Source organism: Balearica regulorum, chromosome 1, assembly GCF_011004875.1.
Source record: "Balearica regulorum gibbericeps isolate bBalReg1 chromosome 1, bBalReg1.pri, whole genome shotgun sequence".
Lineage (NCBI taxonomy): Eukaryota > Metazoa > Chordata > Aves > Gruiformes > Gruidae > Balearica > Balearica regulorum.
Genome location: NC_046184.1, coordinates 50968019 through 50987850, shown reverse-complemented (window position 1 = coordinate 50987850; position 19832 = coordinate 50968019). Strand labels below are relative to the sequence as shown.

Genomic DNA, 19832 nt, shown 5'->3' with positions numbered 1-19832 from the left:
GTGGATATCTGAGAAAACTGAATGGAAGACCCTGTATTAATCATGTTCATAACTATTGTGGGGGTTTTGCATTGTCTTCCCACCTTACACCCCAAATATCATAATTTACATTCTTATATCTTTAGCATCTGGAATTTTATCATTTTACCTGGACTTCTCTCTTAAATAAGCTTTTAATTGTGTTTTTCAGAGAAAAAAAAAAGAAATTTGATCGGTTGAAATGTTAATAGCAAAAGGCCACCTGAAGGAAACACATTCCTTTTGTGTATTTTTAAACTCGTAATTTCTGAATATTTGAAAGTGGCGATATTTGATTTATAACTGTTGACATTAGATACTCTATAACTTAGATCTCTCACTGCTTATCTTTTTAAAATGTAAGCTATACACAGGTTTTTGAAACAAATTCAGGTATATTGAACATTTAGAAAAAGTAATAAGCTAGTTGTGAAGGTGCAATAGCAAAGTTGATAAAGGCTTGTGTGAAATTATGCCTCATTCAGGTTCTTTGTGCCCCTGTTCTCCACCTAGAAAATACAATTAATACTGCTGCCCTGGTTACATCAAACTAGTTACTAGTTAGACCTTGAAATAATTTTATCAGTAATAAGGACCATATAAATGTTAGGGATGGATAGATGGATGTAAATGTTTGGTTATAGGTTTAAAAAAATTAATAGGAGCTATTTTATTGATCTGTAATTCAAAAATTGCAGGAAACAGTTTGTGTAGGATGATTCTCCTTAGTCTCCAAAATAAACCAGGCACTTTTCCATACAGGCATTTTGATGGAGAAAGGCAGGAAGTGACTAAAAGTTAGATTTATAATGGAATATATATGGAATCTTGATTATTTTCTCTGAGGATTATAATCTTCTGACAAAGTTGGCAAGAAATGGAGTTCAGTGGAGGATTATTTAATAAAGTTCTGCTGTATTTGTGCTTGAAAATAGGGATAAAATGGAAGAAACAGTCTGTAGGTCTGTACTTGATTAGGAAATGAAACATGAAAATTAGTTTTTCCTTTAAAAGAAGGAAAAAAAAATGGTGGGAGGAGATTCTGTTTTACTTACTTGATTTAGGAATATATATGTTAACAAAAAAAAAAAGCCCCTCAAAAATGAAGCCTAAAATGTATATACAGGTGCAACAAGATTATTGCTTTTTTGTTGTTTGATGCTTACTTTTTTCACTTGGAAGTCTACATTTGTGTTTTTAAGAAGTTTTTTGTTAAGCAGCCAAACCTAGGAGGTGCTAAGCACTTCACATGGTATGCAGTGAAGTCAAGAATTAAGATTTCACATAACCTGATGGGTTCTTGGACTGAGCTACAGACATACCTCGAATTCTGGATGCTAGAATTGTCAAGGGTTTTGGTAGTGTTGTAAAAGCACACACCAGTTCTAAAACTTGAGTGTGAGCTCAGGTTTTGACTTCAAACACCCTCAATTGAAATGTGTTTCAAATACAGTGAGAATCCAAGGTTTTGCCTGAGTTTGCTTCACTCTTGTGTGTCAGAAGGGAAAGATGATCCTGCTTCACAAATGTCAAAGGCAAAATTCCCGTTTTCTTTAAGTGCCCAGATTGGGCCCCAAAGGTGAACTTAAATTACCATAACAATTTGAGATAAATGTATTATTAGATTGTCACAGATCAGCAGACGGGCCAGAAGATTCAGATTGTTACAGCACTTGATCAGAGCTCAGCAGGCAAGCAGTTCATCTTAACAAATCATGATGGCTCTACCCCAAGCAAGGTGATCCTTGCCAGACAAGATTCCACTCCAGGAAAAGTTATCCTGGCAACTCCAGATGCTGCAGGTGTCAACCAACTGTTTTTTGCATCCCCTGATATATCTGCACAACACATCCAGGTAGATAATCCACTTTATTTCATAATTTTGGTTCAAATGAGATAAGAAGAGATGTTTTATTTCCAAATATGTCTGTCTCGGTTCTCCTTTTTTGAGTTGTTTTTTTTTTTTAAACTATATACTTTTCCTTGAATTAGAACTCTGGATGGATACTTAGAAATTAGAAAAAAACTTTCTCTTTTTTCTTTAAATTTATTGCTTTGAAAATTTATACCCTGGCTCATGAGATTAGAAAGAATATTGTTATTTTTATTGTCATTTCCAGCTCCTGCCATACCAACAGTCCCTCTTTATTTCTGCTTCATCACTGTTTTCCTATGTTGTTGAAAACATACTCTGTTCTCCCTTGTCTTTACCTCTTACCATTTCCTTCTGCTTGTTTTCCTTTTTGTACACTGTTGTAACTACTGTTCAGCTTTCTGAATTGTTCTCCAAGATAATTTCTCCAAGAGACTATTCAGTAGGGAAGTACATTACTCAGTAGGGGTGCAAAAATAACACTAAAGGGTTTGGGTTTACTAATACGAGATTGTAACTAGTCAGGGTTGTAACTCCCTAAACTGGTCTCCAGTGTACCTTACTCCCATGCACGTTGTATGTGCTGCTTCCTTAATCCTCACCCTCCAACTTCCAAGCTTTCTGCCCCATATCCTCCCATGGCAAGGATGGGATGGCACCGATGTGAATAGTGTGAAGAATGTGCACAGAAGACCTGGGAGATGTGAGCTCCTTCAGCATGAAGTAGGAGATTACTGCACTTCAGCTAAAGCGTAGTTATTGCGTATTTTTTTACCCATGTAGATTTATGCTGCTGTTAAAATACATCAGTGTGGTAGGCCAGGCAACATTAGGATAGCTACAATCCATTTAGGCCAGTATCTTAAACTTAAATGATGGCCAGAAACAGTTGCTTAAAGAAAAATACTAAAAACTGGACAAGTAAATAACGATTCTTCTGAGCCTATCCTTTCACTCCCATGAGTTGATGATTTAGAGCAACGTCCTGATCTGGAGATTGCAGTGAGACCATCATATTTGATAGCTGCCACCAAAGTTAAACAACTTTATTTATATAGACCATATATGCTTTGGTCTATGTAATACCCTGTAGTATAACATCAACTTTAGTTGATTTGCTCTTCTGAGAGAACTATTTAATTGGGTGTCTCTTGCACTATAAGAAATAGCCACAAAGGATTCCGTTGTTTTTATAAATCACTATTACATCCTCTTTCAAGGATCTTTTCAACTGAAGACCCCTGTTCTTTTTTAGTTTGTGCTCTTCTGGGACCCAGTCCACTACTCTGTTTCACTACCCAGATGTTGTGCAAGCTTAAAACATAGCTCTGTATTATATATTACTTTTTTTTTTTTTTTAAGCTCTCAAATCTTTGCAAATAGGCATCCAGGTTCCTTGCTCCAAATAATTTGATTGCTATAAGTAGGGGAGTAGTAATAAAAGTCAGTCTATCGAGAGGCATTTAAGCATGTTTAGTGGTATCATGCATTTTGTATTTTAAGTAAACCTTAACAAAAGTATAAACCAGATGAGAAGTGTGCCACACTGATTTAAAGAGCAAAATTCAGGTATAGGGAAAGTCCAGACAAAAAAATTAAAAGCTCCAGTTCTGGTTGTGCAGTTTGGGCAAACAAGATTCGTTTGAGAGACAGCACAGTATTCTGTCACTTTAGTTAGATTTTACTGTTGCCACTTCATATGTATGGGTAGAGATTTTTTTTCCCCACTTAAAGTTGGTGAAATACAGACTACCATTCATTTGTTGTTCAACTGCATCCTCTTTGGGATCTTTTCATGTTTTCTCCCCTAAATGATCTTTTCATCTGCAATTTTGCCTTTGTTTGTTGTTCTTCTGTAGCCTTCACTTGAAATGCCCGTTCATTTGTTTTGCAAGAAACCTTGCCTTTATTGCATCTTATCTTTACATTCTCTCATTTGGCAAGGCCTTTTTTCTCATCATCTGTTTCACCTTCAGTGATTCTTCTTCATCTTAATAATCAAGCTCTATTCTTCATGTTCAAGGTCAGTTGATGAGTTCTCCAAGTCTGGGATTTTTATGTCCTCATGGGCCAAATTCTGTATGTTGAACTTCCCATTTCAGTGCAGGTTTCATTTATGAACGGACTTAGAATTTGTTGAGAGAGAGAGAGAGATATTTTATAAACTATCATGAAAATACATAATGTTAATAATAGAAATTAGGAAGGAATGAAATGTTAATATTCTTTTAACTCATCAATATTATTTTTCTTAAAAAGATGTTATGTTAAAAGAAAACTTAGTAGGTGAATCTGTGAGACAGTATTGTTAACAAGGGCTAACTAGAAAGAAGTAGGCTTGTTAAACGTTACTGTATATATCACCTATACTATCTTCCAAACTTTACCAAAAAAGTGATTTCTTAATTTTCCTACAGAGAATAGGGTACTTTCTTTTCCAGTAAGTTATCTTGCTTTTTATCCGAGGTCCTGTTTTGAATATGCAAAGCAGGAATGAGAGTCTGACTTCCCGTTAAGACAAAGTAGAAATTAGAAATTCCTAAAGCTTCTAAACTATAATCTCTTTTTAATAGGAAGAAGAATTTTTTTTCTTTTCTGCTTTACATAATTGCCAAGATGATGTTTGATTGTTATCCGTGATATGTGTGTTTCTTTTTTAAATTGAATTTTTGCTGTGCTTTATTTATGTTGCAGTGAGATACAGTTTTTAGAGATCAAATAGAAGGCTATAGCGCCTACCCTGTAGTGCTGGGGTTCTAATATTATGTGTTTAATGTAGTTTTACAGGAACCAGAGATAAATGAAACAGGACAAGAATACTGTGATGATGTCAAACTGTTACTGAAAGCCAAACTATATTATACCACTTGATATTTAATGGTAGTGTCCAGAGTACATTTTCTGTCGATCCACCATTTGTGTGTATTATAAACAAAGGAGTTAACAAATCTGACTGTAGCTATAGTAGCCTTTACACTTCCATCTGGTTAATGCTTCAGCATCTTTTGTAGTATGAACAAGTCATTAGGATACAAATACAAAATTGAACAAAAGGTAAAATGAGAGTATGCAGATGCTAAATGTTTTTCAAAATGTCAGTCCATTCTGCAGAGGTAGTATTGAAATAAATCTTGAAATCTTTTCAGAAGTATTTAAAACTTTTGTTCCATCCTGAAAAGGAGCACAGTGGCATGGCAGGTAGCTCCTTTGTGTCTATGAAGACTGTAAAATGTAGTCATGAAAACTTCACAATTTGTAGATTTCATCCCCTATCTTAGAGAAAAATGACAAGCATGAGATTTATTTTAATCTTTCTTGAAGGTAAGAAAAAGAAAAATGAAATTCCTTCACACTTTTTTCCAGATTTTAACAGACAACTCTCCCAATGAACAGAGCCTAAATAAAGTGTTTGATCTGTGTGTTGTATGTGGAGACAAGGCATCAGGTATTTACTTTTTTCTTTCTTTTTTTTTTTTCCTAAGGTGGTGCAATTTTATAAAAGCAGTTTAAAATTCTTCTGAAGCTATATAACAATTTGCATGTATATGCATCTGTATATATACACATGTACAAACAAAAAGGGTACAGTACTCTTTCAGTGGAGAATTACACTAAATGTTACTTCAGTGTCCATGTCTGGGACTTATTTATTGTTGGTTTAGGTCAGGAATAGAATAGAACAGGACAGGACAATTTCAGTGTTTTCTACCAGATAATTTTGGCCCTTTTTTCTTAGGCTGATACATTTTACTTTCTATTATAAAAAGTGGGCTGATAAAATTACTTAAGCAACACTGTTGAGAAGTTTTTCTTCCTTAAAATAATGTCATGCAGTAAACTTTGTTATTGACAGGTTCTCTGAAAATATATGAGGAACTTGTTCATTATTTTAAATACGAAACCTGTAGGTAAGGAAGATTTTGCAAGTGTGTGAAAATAGTGCTAATGTGAAATTTATGCGGGACAGTTATTTGAAGAGCCATTATTAAAATTGTAAAAATGCATTGTAATTCTAATAAAATTAAGCTTAAGAATGGTATATTCATATATTGCCACCAAAGTTGAGTGCTAAGCTAAGAAAAGAATAATGTTTCATGCACTAAATTTTGTGTAATGATATTAAGAGACTGGAAAGAATTAATGTGGGAGCAGTATGCTGGAGAACTCTTGTCTCCCACGTTCCCTTTGCACGTGCGCCTGCCATCAGGTGTTCCAGATCTGTCAGAGGTGGAATTATTGAGAGAGCATCTTGTCTTTTTATTTTAAAAAGAGAGAGAGAATTATAAGGACTGTTCCTCAACATGGTTTAGCTGAAAGCTCCTTTTTGTTTGCACTTTCTTTGTTAGAGAAGATAATGGGGTGTACAAGAGATGAGACGTTTAACTTTGCTCTTTACTTATTTAGCTAAAATTAGACTATGTAGAGAAATGGTTGCTCCATCAGAAAATTCTTAGGGTTTGTCAGTGAAATCTGCATGATGGACTTCCAGTGATATCAAAATATGACAGCTGCAGTTAAATGCCCCTTTTGGGAAGTGATAGGAATAAAGTGTATAAAAATGGGAGGCCAGAGGGAAGAAGTAGTTAAATGTTGTTAGGATATCATCCATCATGACAAGTAGTAGGATGTAGAGCAAACTACTTAGAAAATAAAACCAATTACATTTTTTCTACTGCAGCAAAGTTTAGCCTAAAAGGTGTAGTTCTAGAGCTCTAAATACATGTCAGATTTTACCTATCGCAAAGGAAATTTCTGCAAAGATCTAATTAGCCTGCTGCAATGGGCAAGACTCTTCTGGCTCCCCAGTGGAGGGCTGGAGATCCCAGGAGCTGTCCCTCCTGTCCTGGCCCAGGGATATCGAGCAGTGGTAGTGAATTTGGGGTGAGTGCCGTGTGTCCCTGAGCAGCTGTGAGTTCTGGGGAACCCTCCAGGTGACAAGCGGGGTTGTGCAAACTACTTTGCAGACACCTCCACGCTGGAATCCAAGCAGCTGCCTCAAATTGCAGGTGAAGCAGCAGCTCAGGCACTCTGCAGGATGGATATGAAGTATTCACAATCCAGCTGCTGTTAAAATGTTCCACTTAGTGATATTCTTGCAGTATATATGATGCTTTATAATTTCACATTTTAATAGTGTAGTGTTAATACTGTGTGATAAAGGAATCTAGAAAACCTATCAGAATTTCTAGAAATTTCAGGTAGGCAAGATTGATGTATCTAAAAGAAAGTTTGTGAGGAGTGAGGAAAGAATCTAAAAATATATTTTCCCTTACATTAGTTCATATTTGAGATTTATTTCTGTAATATGCCCTACTTAGTTCAAAGAGCAGCCTTGGTGCCTCCGCAGTATGTATTTTGAGTGTTTGTCAGGGATCTTCGGTTTTAGATTTATTTTTTCTTTAGGATAGAAAAAAAATATAAAAATTACAGAATTAATATTGTTGGAATTGCCACACGTGCCTTAATCAAAACCAGTACATTTAAGTAATACTTGTATTTTGTGCTAATCTAGAATCAAAACAATTTACTTCTGAAAAATAATTTTAAAGCTTTTTTTCTGTAGTATATCCTAGAAATTTTTATATGTTAGTATTATAAATTAGAAAATTCACAGAACAGCTGATTTTTAAAAAAAAATATTTAGCTGGTTTAGATTATTCTCTCATTGAAGTTTTACTGAAAAAACTAAGGATGTACCATTTCTTGTATGTTCTTGCTAACCTGTTTTCTTAGCTTTTTCGAACAGTGCTGTCAACAGATTCAGCAAGAATTTAATAAGCAACTTCTCTATTTGTAAAATCTGTCCTGTTTAAGTGCTTTGAACTAGAAAATGGTTCACGTTTGTATGTTGTTCTATAGCCACGATATATTTTAAGATCTGTAACCTATGGGGCAAAAAGTGTTATTTTTCTGGGTAAAATAGCAAATACTTTGTTTTTAATAAATAGGAATTCTAAAAAAACCCCAAAACTACAGTGCAAAATTAATGTCATGATTTATGTTGTTCTGTAACTAGGGCGTCACTATGGAGCAGTAACTTGTGAGGGATGCAAAGGATTCTTTAAAAGGAGTATACGGAAGAATTTAGTATATTCGTGCCGAGGAACAAAAGACTGTGTCATTAACAAACACCACCGGAATCGATGTCAGTACTGCAGGCTGCAGAGATGCATCGCATTTGGAATGAAACAAGATTGTAAGTCTGAAATAAGTGTAAATTATTTTAGCTGGAAGCTATGTTAAAGTTTGTGCTATTAATACAAATTGTTGTCTTGACTTTATATTTTTAAATCTTCGTATCTTTCTCCTTTAAAGAATCATACAAGTTTGGTGTATCAGAAGTCTGAAATGTTTTCAAGGATACATATTGTTTGACAAACTTAATAAGCACATTGCATGTGGTAAAAGTGAATGAGTTGTTATTCCTAGGGGGCAAATGTCAGGTATGTCTCCATGTTCGGTTTTTATATGTGCAGCTCAATTTTTCTATGTGTCACTTAAGCTACTGAATGTTTTCAATCCTTCTACCTTCTTGTCGCTTTTTCCACAACTGAGATTACTGGCAATTGCTGTTCACTTTTGGCAAAGCTCTGCAGAGACAGTTATTCACAAGGCAGAGATCCATAGTGATCTAGAGTTCAGTTCTTACCGATTCCTGCAGATTTCAAGTTCCTTTTTAGATTTCCATACACTGGATTTAGTGATAATGCAATACCACAGCAGTGTCAGAGTAGTAAATACCCAGAAAATCAAGGAATGCATGAATTCTTCAGCCCTGATACTGCCATGCTGTTGCAATATGCAGAGAATTAGTCTTGTGCTCTGCTCTCTGCCATCCAGCTCTATTTTGCTGACCCTCTTGAACATCTATAGACATTCCCCTCCTTACAGCCCTGCTTCTGTCAGCCAGTAACACTTCTCCAGCAAAGAGAAAATGAATTCAGAAAGGGAGAAAAAGCTGAGGGAATGAAAGTGGATCTTTACCCTCTAGTTCAGCTGGAAGTACTTTGCCCCTCCACAGAAGACTTTTCAAGCAGAACAAAATTGCTGGGGCTGGGGGGTCAGAAGGTAGGAAAAGGCTGTCTGGATCGAGGCAGAAGACTGAGCAGAGGAAAGGATTGTTCTGGGGTAAGAAGTCTCGTTCCTCAGTGGAGTGGGGATAGGAAAGAAAACTCAGCACCATCTTGTACTGTAGCTCCCTCAGTGGGGTTGTTTGTCCCTTGAAGAAGTCTTGGCCCTTTCTCAGCAAACTCCCAAGCTCCAGCCAGGGAGCACAGGGTTAGCAAAGGAAGAAAAAGACTTTTGCTTCCATCTCCCAGCCTGTCAAAGCACCATTTGTGTGTTACGGGCTAGCTTTAATGGCATTGTCAATACTTGGTGATGTTATGATGGTTGGTTTTATGATACTTATTGATGTAAAAATTCAGATAGCCTCACAGTCCTCTACTAACTTGAAATCTTTTCCGTTTTTTTTCTTTAGTTACACATTTTCCAAAACTGCATAATTGAAGAAAAAAATCATTAGGTTTTTTTCTTATTTGCCTTTTTGTTTTAAAATAATGAACATTCAGGATTCTTTTTATAGGCTTAAACAGTTTCTATGTGCAGTACAATATTAAAGAGGCTCTGCTAGCCAGTAGCCAGTGTTTATCAGGCTGGTGAATTGATGTGTATTTTAAATTACGTACAGGCCTCGTTTGTGCATCTCTTCCAGGATCTTATTCCAATCTATAAAATTACTTGCACCATTTTAAAATTGTGGAAGAACAAATTACTGCATATTTTTAAAAGATTTGTACTTTGCAAATACCTTTTATTAATTGTTACAGTAAGAATCTCATGTTACTGTTGTTTTTCCAGAAATTAAATTTTCCTTTTAAACTTGTAAAATCAAACTGTAAACTGATTTCTCTTTGTTCTGTAGAGCTACAGAGTTCCCCATATGGTATAATACTGTAAATTTCATTTTAATGTTCTCTAATCCATCCAAAGCAAGGTGATATATCTGTAAGCTAAAGCTCAGATTCATTTCACTTAGTTCCACTGAGCTATTCACATTTAAAATCTGCTTGTTGTCTAAAAGTCAGTGATTTTGGATCAGGGTGTTGCCCAGATCTTAAATGGTCTGAACTGAACTTTGTGAATGTCCCTTTTCCCCTGTATTGTCTAAGCTTCTAACTTGGGAAGCTTCTTTAAGTGCATAAAGTTGCATGGGTTCAACCCAGACCCACAGTTCATGGAAAAGGGTACCATAAGTCCTTTACGGATGAGCTGAGAGGGTGGGCTAGTGAAATTGAAAGAGGAAGAATCCATAAGCTTCCAGTTAAAGATCCAAATTAAAAATAAGATGTAAGGAGATTTCTCCCTTAATTGTAACGAAAAATTATTAAGTGTCTGTATGTTTGGTCTCAGACTTTTGACTACTACGTCATTTCATTAAGAACAAATCAAGTTGGTGTGTTAGTTTTTACCCAGGTTATTAGTTTATTGGTTATGGGTCTTTTTAGTTATAACCTTAGTAAATATTCAGAATAATTATTAAAACTGCAGATTAAACAGAGAGAAAAAAGGAATTATTTCTTAGTCTTAGGGCTGTGACCTAATAGTTGTGTGTTGTTTTGTTAGCTGTACAATGTGAGAGGAAACCTATTGAAGTATCAAGAGAAAAATCTTCAAACTGTGCAGCTTCTACAGAAAAGATCTACATTCGGAAAGATCTTCGTAGTCCGTTAGCTGCAACTCCAACTTTTGTAACAGACAATGAAACAGCAAGGTATGTAAAGGCTACTCAGAAGTAGCTATCTCCTTTTCCTGAAAGCACCTCAGAATTAAAATGCCTGCTGTTTTGTGTCAGATCAACAGGTCTGCTGGAATCAGGAATGTTTGTTAACATTCATCAGTCTGCAATAAAAAGTGAGCCTGCTGTGCTGATGACTCCAGATAAGGTGTGTGATGATACGACTGATATATTAAGCGGAGTTGATTGCCGTAATGGTGTATGTGGGGAGGGAAGGTTGTTCTCTTTTGTTGTACTTCTGTGTTGTTAAATTAATTTCTAAAACACTCCTTTACAACATTAGCCAGTGTTGCAGATGCCTTCTCCTCTTCATAAGAATGCTTTTAGCCTTGCATAGTAGAAATGCTAAGAACTCTACAAAGTAAATACTTTCCTCCCCTTTTTTAGAGAGCTTTAAGGGCTGCCTTATTTTTCCTCATATTGGGCAATCCTGACATTTGGATATTTCTTTTCTACCAATAGAGTAAGATGTTTGCAAAACCTCACATGGCATTATCACAGTGCATTTCATAAATACTGTTAGGTTTTTTTCCCCCAAATCACTCTTTTTTTTTTGCAAAGCTAGTAAGAGCTATCTCAACAACAGTCTTATTTCTGAGCTGGTTTTCCTTTGTTTCCATTTTGTTGTTACACTTACTGATCCACTAAAGCCATGTGATAACTTTCCTACACATGCACAGTAGGAAGCTTTTGTATTTTTCTAGCTGATATTAAATTACCTCATACTGTTTTCAGGCATTTTGCCTCGCTTGCTATGTCTGCAAAGGGCCCATCAAAAGTTGTTTATTTCATTTCACTTTTCTGGCTCCATCTGTAGAGTATGACAGTGCAAGCTAAATGATGTGTAGCATGCTGGTGTTAGTAGCAGCATACTTGTCTGTAATCATCTGCTTTCCTTATTAATTTTTTTTGTGGGGCAGAGTGGGAAATGTGACTTACTGCCTCTCCGAGTTGCTGGTCACTACTGAATCACCTTGTTCCCCTGCAGTTAAAAACAGACATAAAACCCAAAAAAGCTGCAGCAATTTTTTTTTCTGCTTGCTTAAAGGTGACTTTTTATCCATTTCTTCTTTTCTAACATTCTCCTACCCTATTACTACTGACTCATTTACATGAGGAAGAAAGGAAGATGCTAAAAATATAATCTAGGGCAGTCTTACGGTCCCAGTAACTGACTATTGAGTGGAGATCATAAATTCTCTTTCTGCACTTGCTTACCATTTGTAGCATTCTTTCTGAAAGAAATAGATAGCTATTACTTGTAAAAGTCAATGTCTAAATATTTCATATTTTAGAAGTAGTGCAGTGTCTAATTGCTGCATTATAATTACCCATTTACTGAAAACAATAATTTTCTTACAGGTCTATTCACACGCTCAATTCTTCATTTATGTAAAATTTAGATTCTTCTATTGCACGTTAACTGCTGCCAATATGAGAGAATTAAAAGCTATACTTTTCCCTTAGGTTGAAGCATGCCAGGGAGATTTAAGTACACTGGCAAACGTGGTGACTTCATTAGCAAATCTCAGTAAATGCAAAGACATGTCACAAAGCAGTACAGAGCTATCTATGATTGAGAGTTTAAGTAATGGAGATGCGTCATTATCTGAACTCCAGCAAGAAGAGCAAGGTAGTAGTGATGTTACAAGGTAAGGCATGTTAAACTTTAAAATATTATTCTTTTTGAGGTCTCTGTCAATTCAGACCATTAATTAAATCATCACAGTGTAGGTAATTTATCTGCATTAAAAATAGTAGTAATAGCAGCCTGAGCTCATGTAAAAGATAAATCTTCTAAGATTTTTCCAAGTGAAATAAGGAAGTTCCATTTGAGAAATACATACTTTTAGTTGTTTGTGCTTGAAATCGATTTCAGAGTAAATCTTACAGCTGATTTTCTTACCTTTTGGTTTGCCTTAATAATGTGTGTTAGATCTTACGCTGTAGTCTTAGTACTTTGTATCATCCTGGAAAACTGTTTCTTAGAGATCTCATCTGTGTAAATAGTTTAATGCCTGTAACTATTAATTGCCTTAAAAGCTTGAAAAGCAGGAGAACTCAGAGAATTCTTACCGTCAAAACAAATGCATTCACTGAATATCTTACAAACTTGTGTCTTGCACTGGTTTTAACTGAGCTATTTTGGCAAGCATATGTGTAAGATATTCTGTGTAGTATGTACTCAGTTATTACGTCAGTCACCATTGTGTTCTTCCTTGGTTGTCGTCTCATGCAGGCTTCTGACAACCGTCCCAGCAATATTCCTTTACACACCATCTACATTGTACATACTGTTTTGAAAAGGTGTACGTGCAGTAAATCTGTCAAGGAAAAAAAAAAGAATTGGTATATACTGAAGTAGTTTGTACTAGCTGAAATACAGGATTTCCCCTATAGACTCTACTGCTTTGTATAACTGCGAGCAGAATGCTTTTGTTCTGCTCCTTTCTTTATATGCTGCTTAGAAAGTCAATATGACTTTATACAGGTGCGGATTTGGGCCTTTGCTGGGTCCTCCTAGGTAGAGAATATAATATGCTGTGTAACTAGTATTATTGTACATGCTGATAACCTTCATTCAATACTATGGCTGTTGAAAAAGATGCAGCAATCTCATTTCTTTATTTCCTGGCACTTTCAGATGCTTGCTGTTGCCAACTTCAGTGTTTCTGTTCAGTTTTAAAAATCTGACTTTGAAAGTGCATCGAGTTCTCTCAGCCAGAGAGCTTGAAGCAGCTCTGACTCAGCTTAATGCATCCTCTTGTCCAGTACGTTACCTAATAGATTTCCAGTGGGGAGGTTCAAGTTAAGTATTCCTGTGAAAGCGAAATTGTTACCCAAGCAGAAACTAAAATTTTTATTTACATCTTTGATTTCCTTGCCAGGCCCTATGCCAGCTTCATCTAACAGGCACAGATGTTTACTGAAGAAAAGGAGTTTAAGGGATTTCAGGAAGCAAGTTTTATCCATCCATGTTTTTCATTTATTTTATTATATTCCATTGCTTGCAGCTACAGTAGTTAAACTTTCACTTTTGCTGACACAAATTTAGGGTGCAACTTTTCTGCTAGCATTCTGCTGCCTCTATATCGTAATGTTATATGCCTCATCCTCCAACGGCTTCATTATCTGTGGTCATTTTTTACAGTTTATCAGCAGTCCTATGTACCTGTTAGCGACTGGGCCTGATGGAAAGAGAACCAAAGCAGTTTCTAGGAAATTATATCAATACCATGTATTTTAATGTTGATTAGACCTTTTTTTCCTCACTTTGTGGGCTGGGTTTTCATAGCTTCCAGGCAAGTTTTGTTCTAGATTCTCTTTTCCTTGGTGTTTTACCTTGCAATCATTGCTTATGTTGGGGCTTTGTGTATGAAAAGCACCCATAGTGCTGAGCTGTGAGGAAGCAACGCTGTTTTTGACTTCCGCTGGTTTACTAGTGCCAGTTTGTGAGATAGGAGGGAGAAGATTTCTTTGAAAGCAAACATTCAGGAGTAAGTTGGAAACCAAGTATCATGGGCAGATGTGGTTAACCAGTGTACCTGCCCACCCTATATAAAAAGGACTCTTCAGCCTATAGTAGAATAAATACAGAATCATGGCAGATGCATATGACATTTACCTTTTGGGGAAAGGAGAGATCTTGTTCCTCTCTTACCTTCCTGGCCCTGCTCTGTCCTCTGCCCTGCAGAGATCCTATTCTTCTGAAGAAGCAGCTGCCACTGAGCTGCTGCATTTGCCTGTTCTACCTGAGGCTGCCAAGAGTGACCCATGCAGGGCCTGAAACTTAGATCTCCTAGCCGGAGTCCGATAATATAACTTCTAGAGCTTACCCAGGGATGTATTCCCTTTACGTCTACTTTCCATATACCAGAGACAGAAAACATCCCAGGTGTATCTGTGTTGTCCACCTGTGCATGATCCAGCCACTCTTACGTGTACACATCAAGGTATAGAGGCTAGCATAGGAGCAAAAGCTAGTTTATTTACTGCCTCAAGGTTGAGGCAGTGGCAGCAGCTCTTTTATTGAGATGTTTCGTTTGGTTGCAAATGGTTATGTCAAACATAGTAAACATTTAGATTTTTTTTTTTAGCATGTTAATGAACTAAATAGCTAGGGAGTGTGGGGAAAGAGAAGGTGGCAAAGTTTTACTCCAGACTTTGGCATTAAATCAGTGATTTTAGATTCTGTGGTAATAAACATATCTCTATAAATTGAGAATCAGCTCTACATACAAGCAGATAATCAGCTTCTCTAAAGTTTTCAGACCTCAGTGCGTAAGTTTTTCATGCAGCACTGTATACAAATGATACTGCTCTCAGGATATGTCATCTGTCTGTAGGCAGTGATCAAGACTGTATAATTTTGATTGAGGATATATCAGTTGTGGTTCTCAGGTGTATTTGTGAACAGAAAAACAATGGATCTGTCATCAAGCAGCAAAATAAGCAGTAATATACCTGTGCTTATCTTGACATCTCCCCTATAATGTTTGTGCATGTGACAGGAGTCACTGCCCCACATCAAAAGGTACTGAGGATGGTACTGAAAGAAATTAAGTTGAATAACCTAACCACAACTCATTACTTTTTAAAAAAAAAAAAAACCAACAGACTTACTCTGTTTCTGCTTCATAGCAGCAAAAATCTGTAGAATTTTTATGTGCATTAAGTTGCTTTAACAGCAGTCTGATGATCATGTGCTTAAAACGCTCATGCCAGCACTCAGTAAACATCACCAAAGAGATCTTGAAAGGCAAACTGTGATTCAGCAGCACAGTCAGTGTGTCAAAACTGTGAATTTGTTGGCAACTAGTGTGAACAGGATCTGCTGCTAATTTTTGTTTCAGAGCCACTGTAAGTTGGAGTTTTCACGGATTTTGTTCGGTGGAGTGTCAGGAAAAGCACACTACCAACTTTTATTTTCCTGATCTGGTTCTTTGAAACAGACATCTAAATACAGGTTTCAGACATGTGCAGGTTTCTCCTAAATTGAAATGATCTTTAAAATGAAGTTTTCTTTTTTTTTGTTTGTTGTGATCTTACAGGGCATTTGATACTCTTGCAAAAGCACTAAATCCAGGAGAGAGTGCAGCGTGCCAGAACTCTGAAAGTGTTGAAGCCAGCGTACAGCTCATTGGTGGAGAAACAAGCATGAATGTCGTTGAAATAGAGGGGCCACTACTCAGTGATGCACATGTAGCATTCAGGGTACTTCATACTTTTTTTACCATTGGCTATTTCTACCCACTTTAACATAACTGATTAAATCTTACTTTGAATTTCTTAGAAGAGTAACTATTTATTCAGGTATTGGCATTCATTTCTGATGAATGCACCACTTTTGTTCACTGGTTCACTATTTTTTTGGGAAAATGTATAGCTCTTTTCAGTGGTTTAGCTGCACCGTTTATTTTATAGCTTCTTACCTTAAAAATAACTAGGTAATCCATGCAAAAGGATTTACATAGACAAGAGTCAGACGAAGCAGAGAATCAGCATCTACATTCTCGCTTGTTAACAGGTGGATCTGATGCAATCCGCAACTGGATTTTGAGACTCTTAAAGGATAAACTGACAAATATACTTGTGTATGTACCCTATGTTAGTGTGGTATTAATTGACTTTTATCATTAAGGGAAAATACGGTTTCTTTCTTGGCCATATTTTTTCTGGTTTTATTTCTCATTTTACAAGCCTGCAGCAATTCTTCTATCTGTCTTTTTCATCATGTTCTTATTCATGGGCAAATCAAACAGCTTGCTCATCTGAAAAGTTCTTCAGTACCAGACATTTTATTAAACTTTGCCCCTCTGTGCTGGTTTAAGCTGGGAGTGAGTTAATTTTCTTCACAATAGCTGGTAAGGAGCTATGTTTTGGCTTTGTGCTGGAAACAGTGCTGATAACACAGGGATGTTTTCCTTACAACTGAGCAGTGCTTACACAGAGCCAAGGCCTTTGCTGCTTCTCACCCCACCCAACCAGTGAGCAGCTGGGGGTGCCCAAGAAGCTGGGAGGGGACACAGCCAGGAGAGCTGACCCCAGCTGACCAAAGGGATATCCCATACCCTATGATGTCATGCTCAGCAATAAAACTAGAGGGGAGGTTGGTGAGGAGGCCACTTCTCAGGGACTGGCTGGGCATTGGTCAGGTGGTGGTGAGCAACTGTTTTAATTTGCATCACTTCTCTTCCTTGGGTTTTATTTCTCTCTTTTTTTTTTTTTAATTATTTTTATTACTTTCCTTTTCATTACAATTTTTATTATTTATTATTGTTGTTACTATTACAATAATATTTTATTTCAATTATTAAACTGCTTTTATTTCAGCCCACAAGTTTTGTCACTTTTACCCTTCCAATTCTCTCCCCCATCTCGCGGGGGGGTTTGAGCAAGTGGCTGCGTGGTGCTTAGCTGCCGGCTGGGGCTAAACCATGACACCCTCTCATCAGCACACGTTTTGACGATTCAAATAAACATCTCTCAAATGTAAATGTATTTTGTATTTTTTTTTTAATTGTGTTAGCCAAACCATTTTTTAAGAAGTATTAATTTCTGATGATAAAACTACAACACTATATTTAGCAGTTTTGGGTCAAATCCCACTTTCTTCACATACGCAGGGAACGCCACTGATTTTACTAATGTACGTTGAGAAAGGTAGAGCTGGTTCTTTCTGATCTATATTGATTATACTTTTTAGGACTTGGGAGCAGCTGTATGTTAGGTATTTTACTCACACATCAAAACATTTTTGATGTTTTTATTTGTAAAATATTAGTTAAAAGTACAAAAAAAGATGTTTTGTGAAATAGAATCCCCACACACACCCTCCCCAGGAATTGTGGTAGCTCCTGTAATTTTTCAGGCCACTTACTCCACTCCTCTGGGGAAAGCTTTAGAAAGTAATGATACCTCTGTGTTTGTATTTTTTATGTATTTCTCTCTATATAAATGTAAACAATTCCATTCTAATTACAATGATTCTTCTGAAACTTTTGTTCTTTGAGAGTCTCTCAAAAGTTGAGTTTTACTTGAGATTTTCCATCTCCAGATGTCCCAGGCATGAATATTTATCTGAGACAAAGATTTAAAAATTTTGCCTTTTTTGTTGCTTTGTAGTTACTATAGGGTGTAACACTGTGGCTAATAATGAAAAAAGGAGTCATTCAATTTTATTTCAGGATTATCTCATGTTTATTTAAAAAAACAGTGTTACTTTTTCACTTAAACTCTAAGAGTGATTTTTTTCTTACCATGGTTTTTTATGAAGAAAGTAAAATAACTGACTTGCACCTTGGTTTTTTTGTCCTTTTTTTTTGTTGCCAGCTCACCATGCCTTCTCCTATGCCTGAATATCTTAATGTTCACTATATCTGCGAGTCCGCCTCCAGGTTGCTTTTCTTGTCCATGCACTGGGCACGTTCCATTCCATCTTTCCAAGCTTTAGGGTAAGTGTTCAGTCACTCTGTTCGCTCATGTTGTGAGTACACACTTCTAAATTTTTTATTTTCTATGTTGTCTTCTGCGACATTTTGTAATATAAATATACTTACTAAAACTGCTTTATAGATCTTCATCATGAAGGTAAATTTTCTGAATCAAAACTACTCCTAACTTCAGTCCATTTCAAGTACTTTGGTTGTGTTTTGAAGGAAAAATGACTAGATTTATAACAATGAAATGCCTGCACACTGCTGCTACTGTAATAAATTTTTAGTATATAGGACTTCCTATTGCTTTTTAATAGCTGCATCCCGAACTAAGATGCTTATCAGGCAGTCACCAAAAAGAAGCTCCTCCCTGGATCCCCAAATATTGTTATCTTTATAGGCGAATTAGTAGTAATAATTTTGTCTTTAATAACCTATATGAAGAAAATGGTTACCTAGATTCAGGAAGCATTCAGGATTAAGTTGTTTAATTTCAGGGGATTTTCCAAAAGCAGATGATTGCTGTAACCAGAAAGTAATACTTATTATTCTTTTTACAGTTTGTATAATGTCCTGCTTTTCCAGCAGAATTCAGTGTTTCACTTAAAATTCTTAAGCTAAATGTAGTAGTACATTGCTGTTCATGATGAGAAAACATCTCAAAACAGCATGGGGAAAAGTGATTTATGTTATTTGCAGAAGTAACTTTATGGAGACACATCAAAGAAAGATACTGTATCAGCTCTGACACAAATGGAGTATAAATCATGTTTGTCTGTTCTCATCTACAGTGTTTTTCTTTAATTCAATGTCAAAATAGTGTATGACTGTGGCAGCAAAGAGAATTCCTTTTTAAAGTGAGGGATTGTCCCCTTTTCCAGGAAGACTGTCAAAAGCGGGATGATCTGTGATTACCATTTGTGTTTGAGTAAACACACAGATTTTTAAGCCAAATGATTCTACAATGTTTAAGGAAAGATACTATATTGTGTGTAATTGAAGCCTGTTTTTTGGAGAAAGAAAAAATAAAATTCTATAAAGTTAAACAATAGCAAGGGTAAAAAAATCAGGTAAATATGATGTTTTGTTTTAGTAGAAAGTGTTGCCCTACAGAATTTCAAAATTTGCAGGAAATTAATATAGAACATTATATCATTATGTATTTTTTAAAGGTTTTTGTAACAGAGAGACACTGCAAATGATTGTTACAAGTGGGAATTGCTTTATAAAAGTAAAATGTTGTACAGAAGACCTGTCTCTCCGAAAAGATTTAACAAGAAATGCGTATAGAAAATCTGCATATTTTTTTGAATATGTTACTTCCCAATATATTTTTCTGTTTGAATAAAAAACGGAGGAGTAGGCTGCCTTAATAGTTACTGTGCTAGCATTTACAGTCCCAGTCCAGATCATGGGCAACAGCATATTTAAATACCATTTAACATAAATTTACAGTTTCCCTTTTGAAGAGCTTAGAATATTAACTTTTTTTTCAAGTGGAGATTTATTTGAAATTAATGCAGCTTTTTTAGTTTGAGCTCATTATGTACTATAATTTTGACTTTTAGAAGGGTGACTCATTTCACTATGAAGAGGAATTCATGGTACTAGTAATTGAGAGGAGTTGACGAGCCAAAAAAACCCATAGTAATGGTTTTGTAAGGAAGATAGATAATTGTATCCAGGTGGTTCCCTCCTCAGGCAATGT

The 19832-nt window shown here is 36.0% G+C and overlaps 1 protein-coding gene across 3 annotated transcripts in view; it reads left to right on the top strand.

The window, feature by feature from the left end:
• The window catches only part of NR2C1 (nuclear receptor subfamily 2 group C member 1), a 39362-nt gene that overhangs the window by 10622 nt on the left and 8908 nt on the right, over positions 1–19832 (top strand). For 2 of the 3 annotated variants that reach the window (XM_075748872.1, XM_075748868.1), the window contains exons 4-11: positions 1643–1873; positions 5255–5336; positions 7908–8087; positions 10517–10664; positions 10746–10836; positions 12156–12340; positions 15740–15902; positions 18021–18142. In XM_075748872.1, the coding sequence (XP_075604987.1) occupies positions 1643–1873; positions 5255–5336; positions 7908–8087; positions 10517–10664; positions 10746–10836; positions 12156–12340; positions 15740–15902; positions 18021–18142 (1202 nt within the window). The remainder of the gene's footprint in view (positions 1–1642; positions 1874–5254; positions 5337–7907; positions 8088–10516; positions 10665–10745; positions 10837–12155; positions 12341–15739; positions 15903–18020; positions 18143–19832) is intronic. The other variant, XM_075748880.1, reaches the window with a different exon arrangement.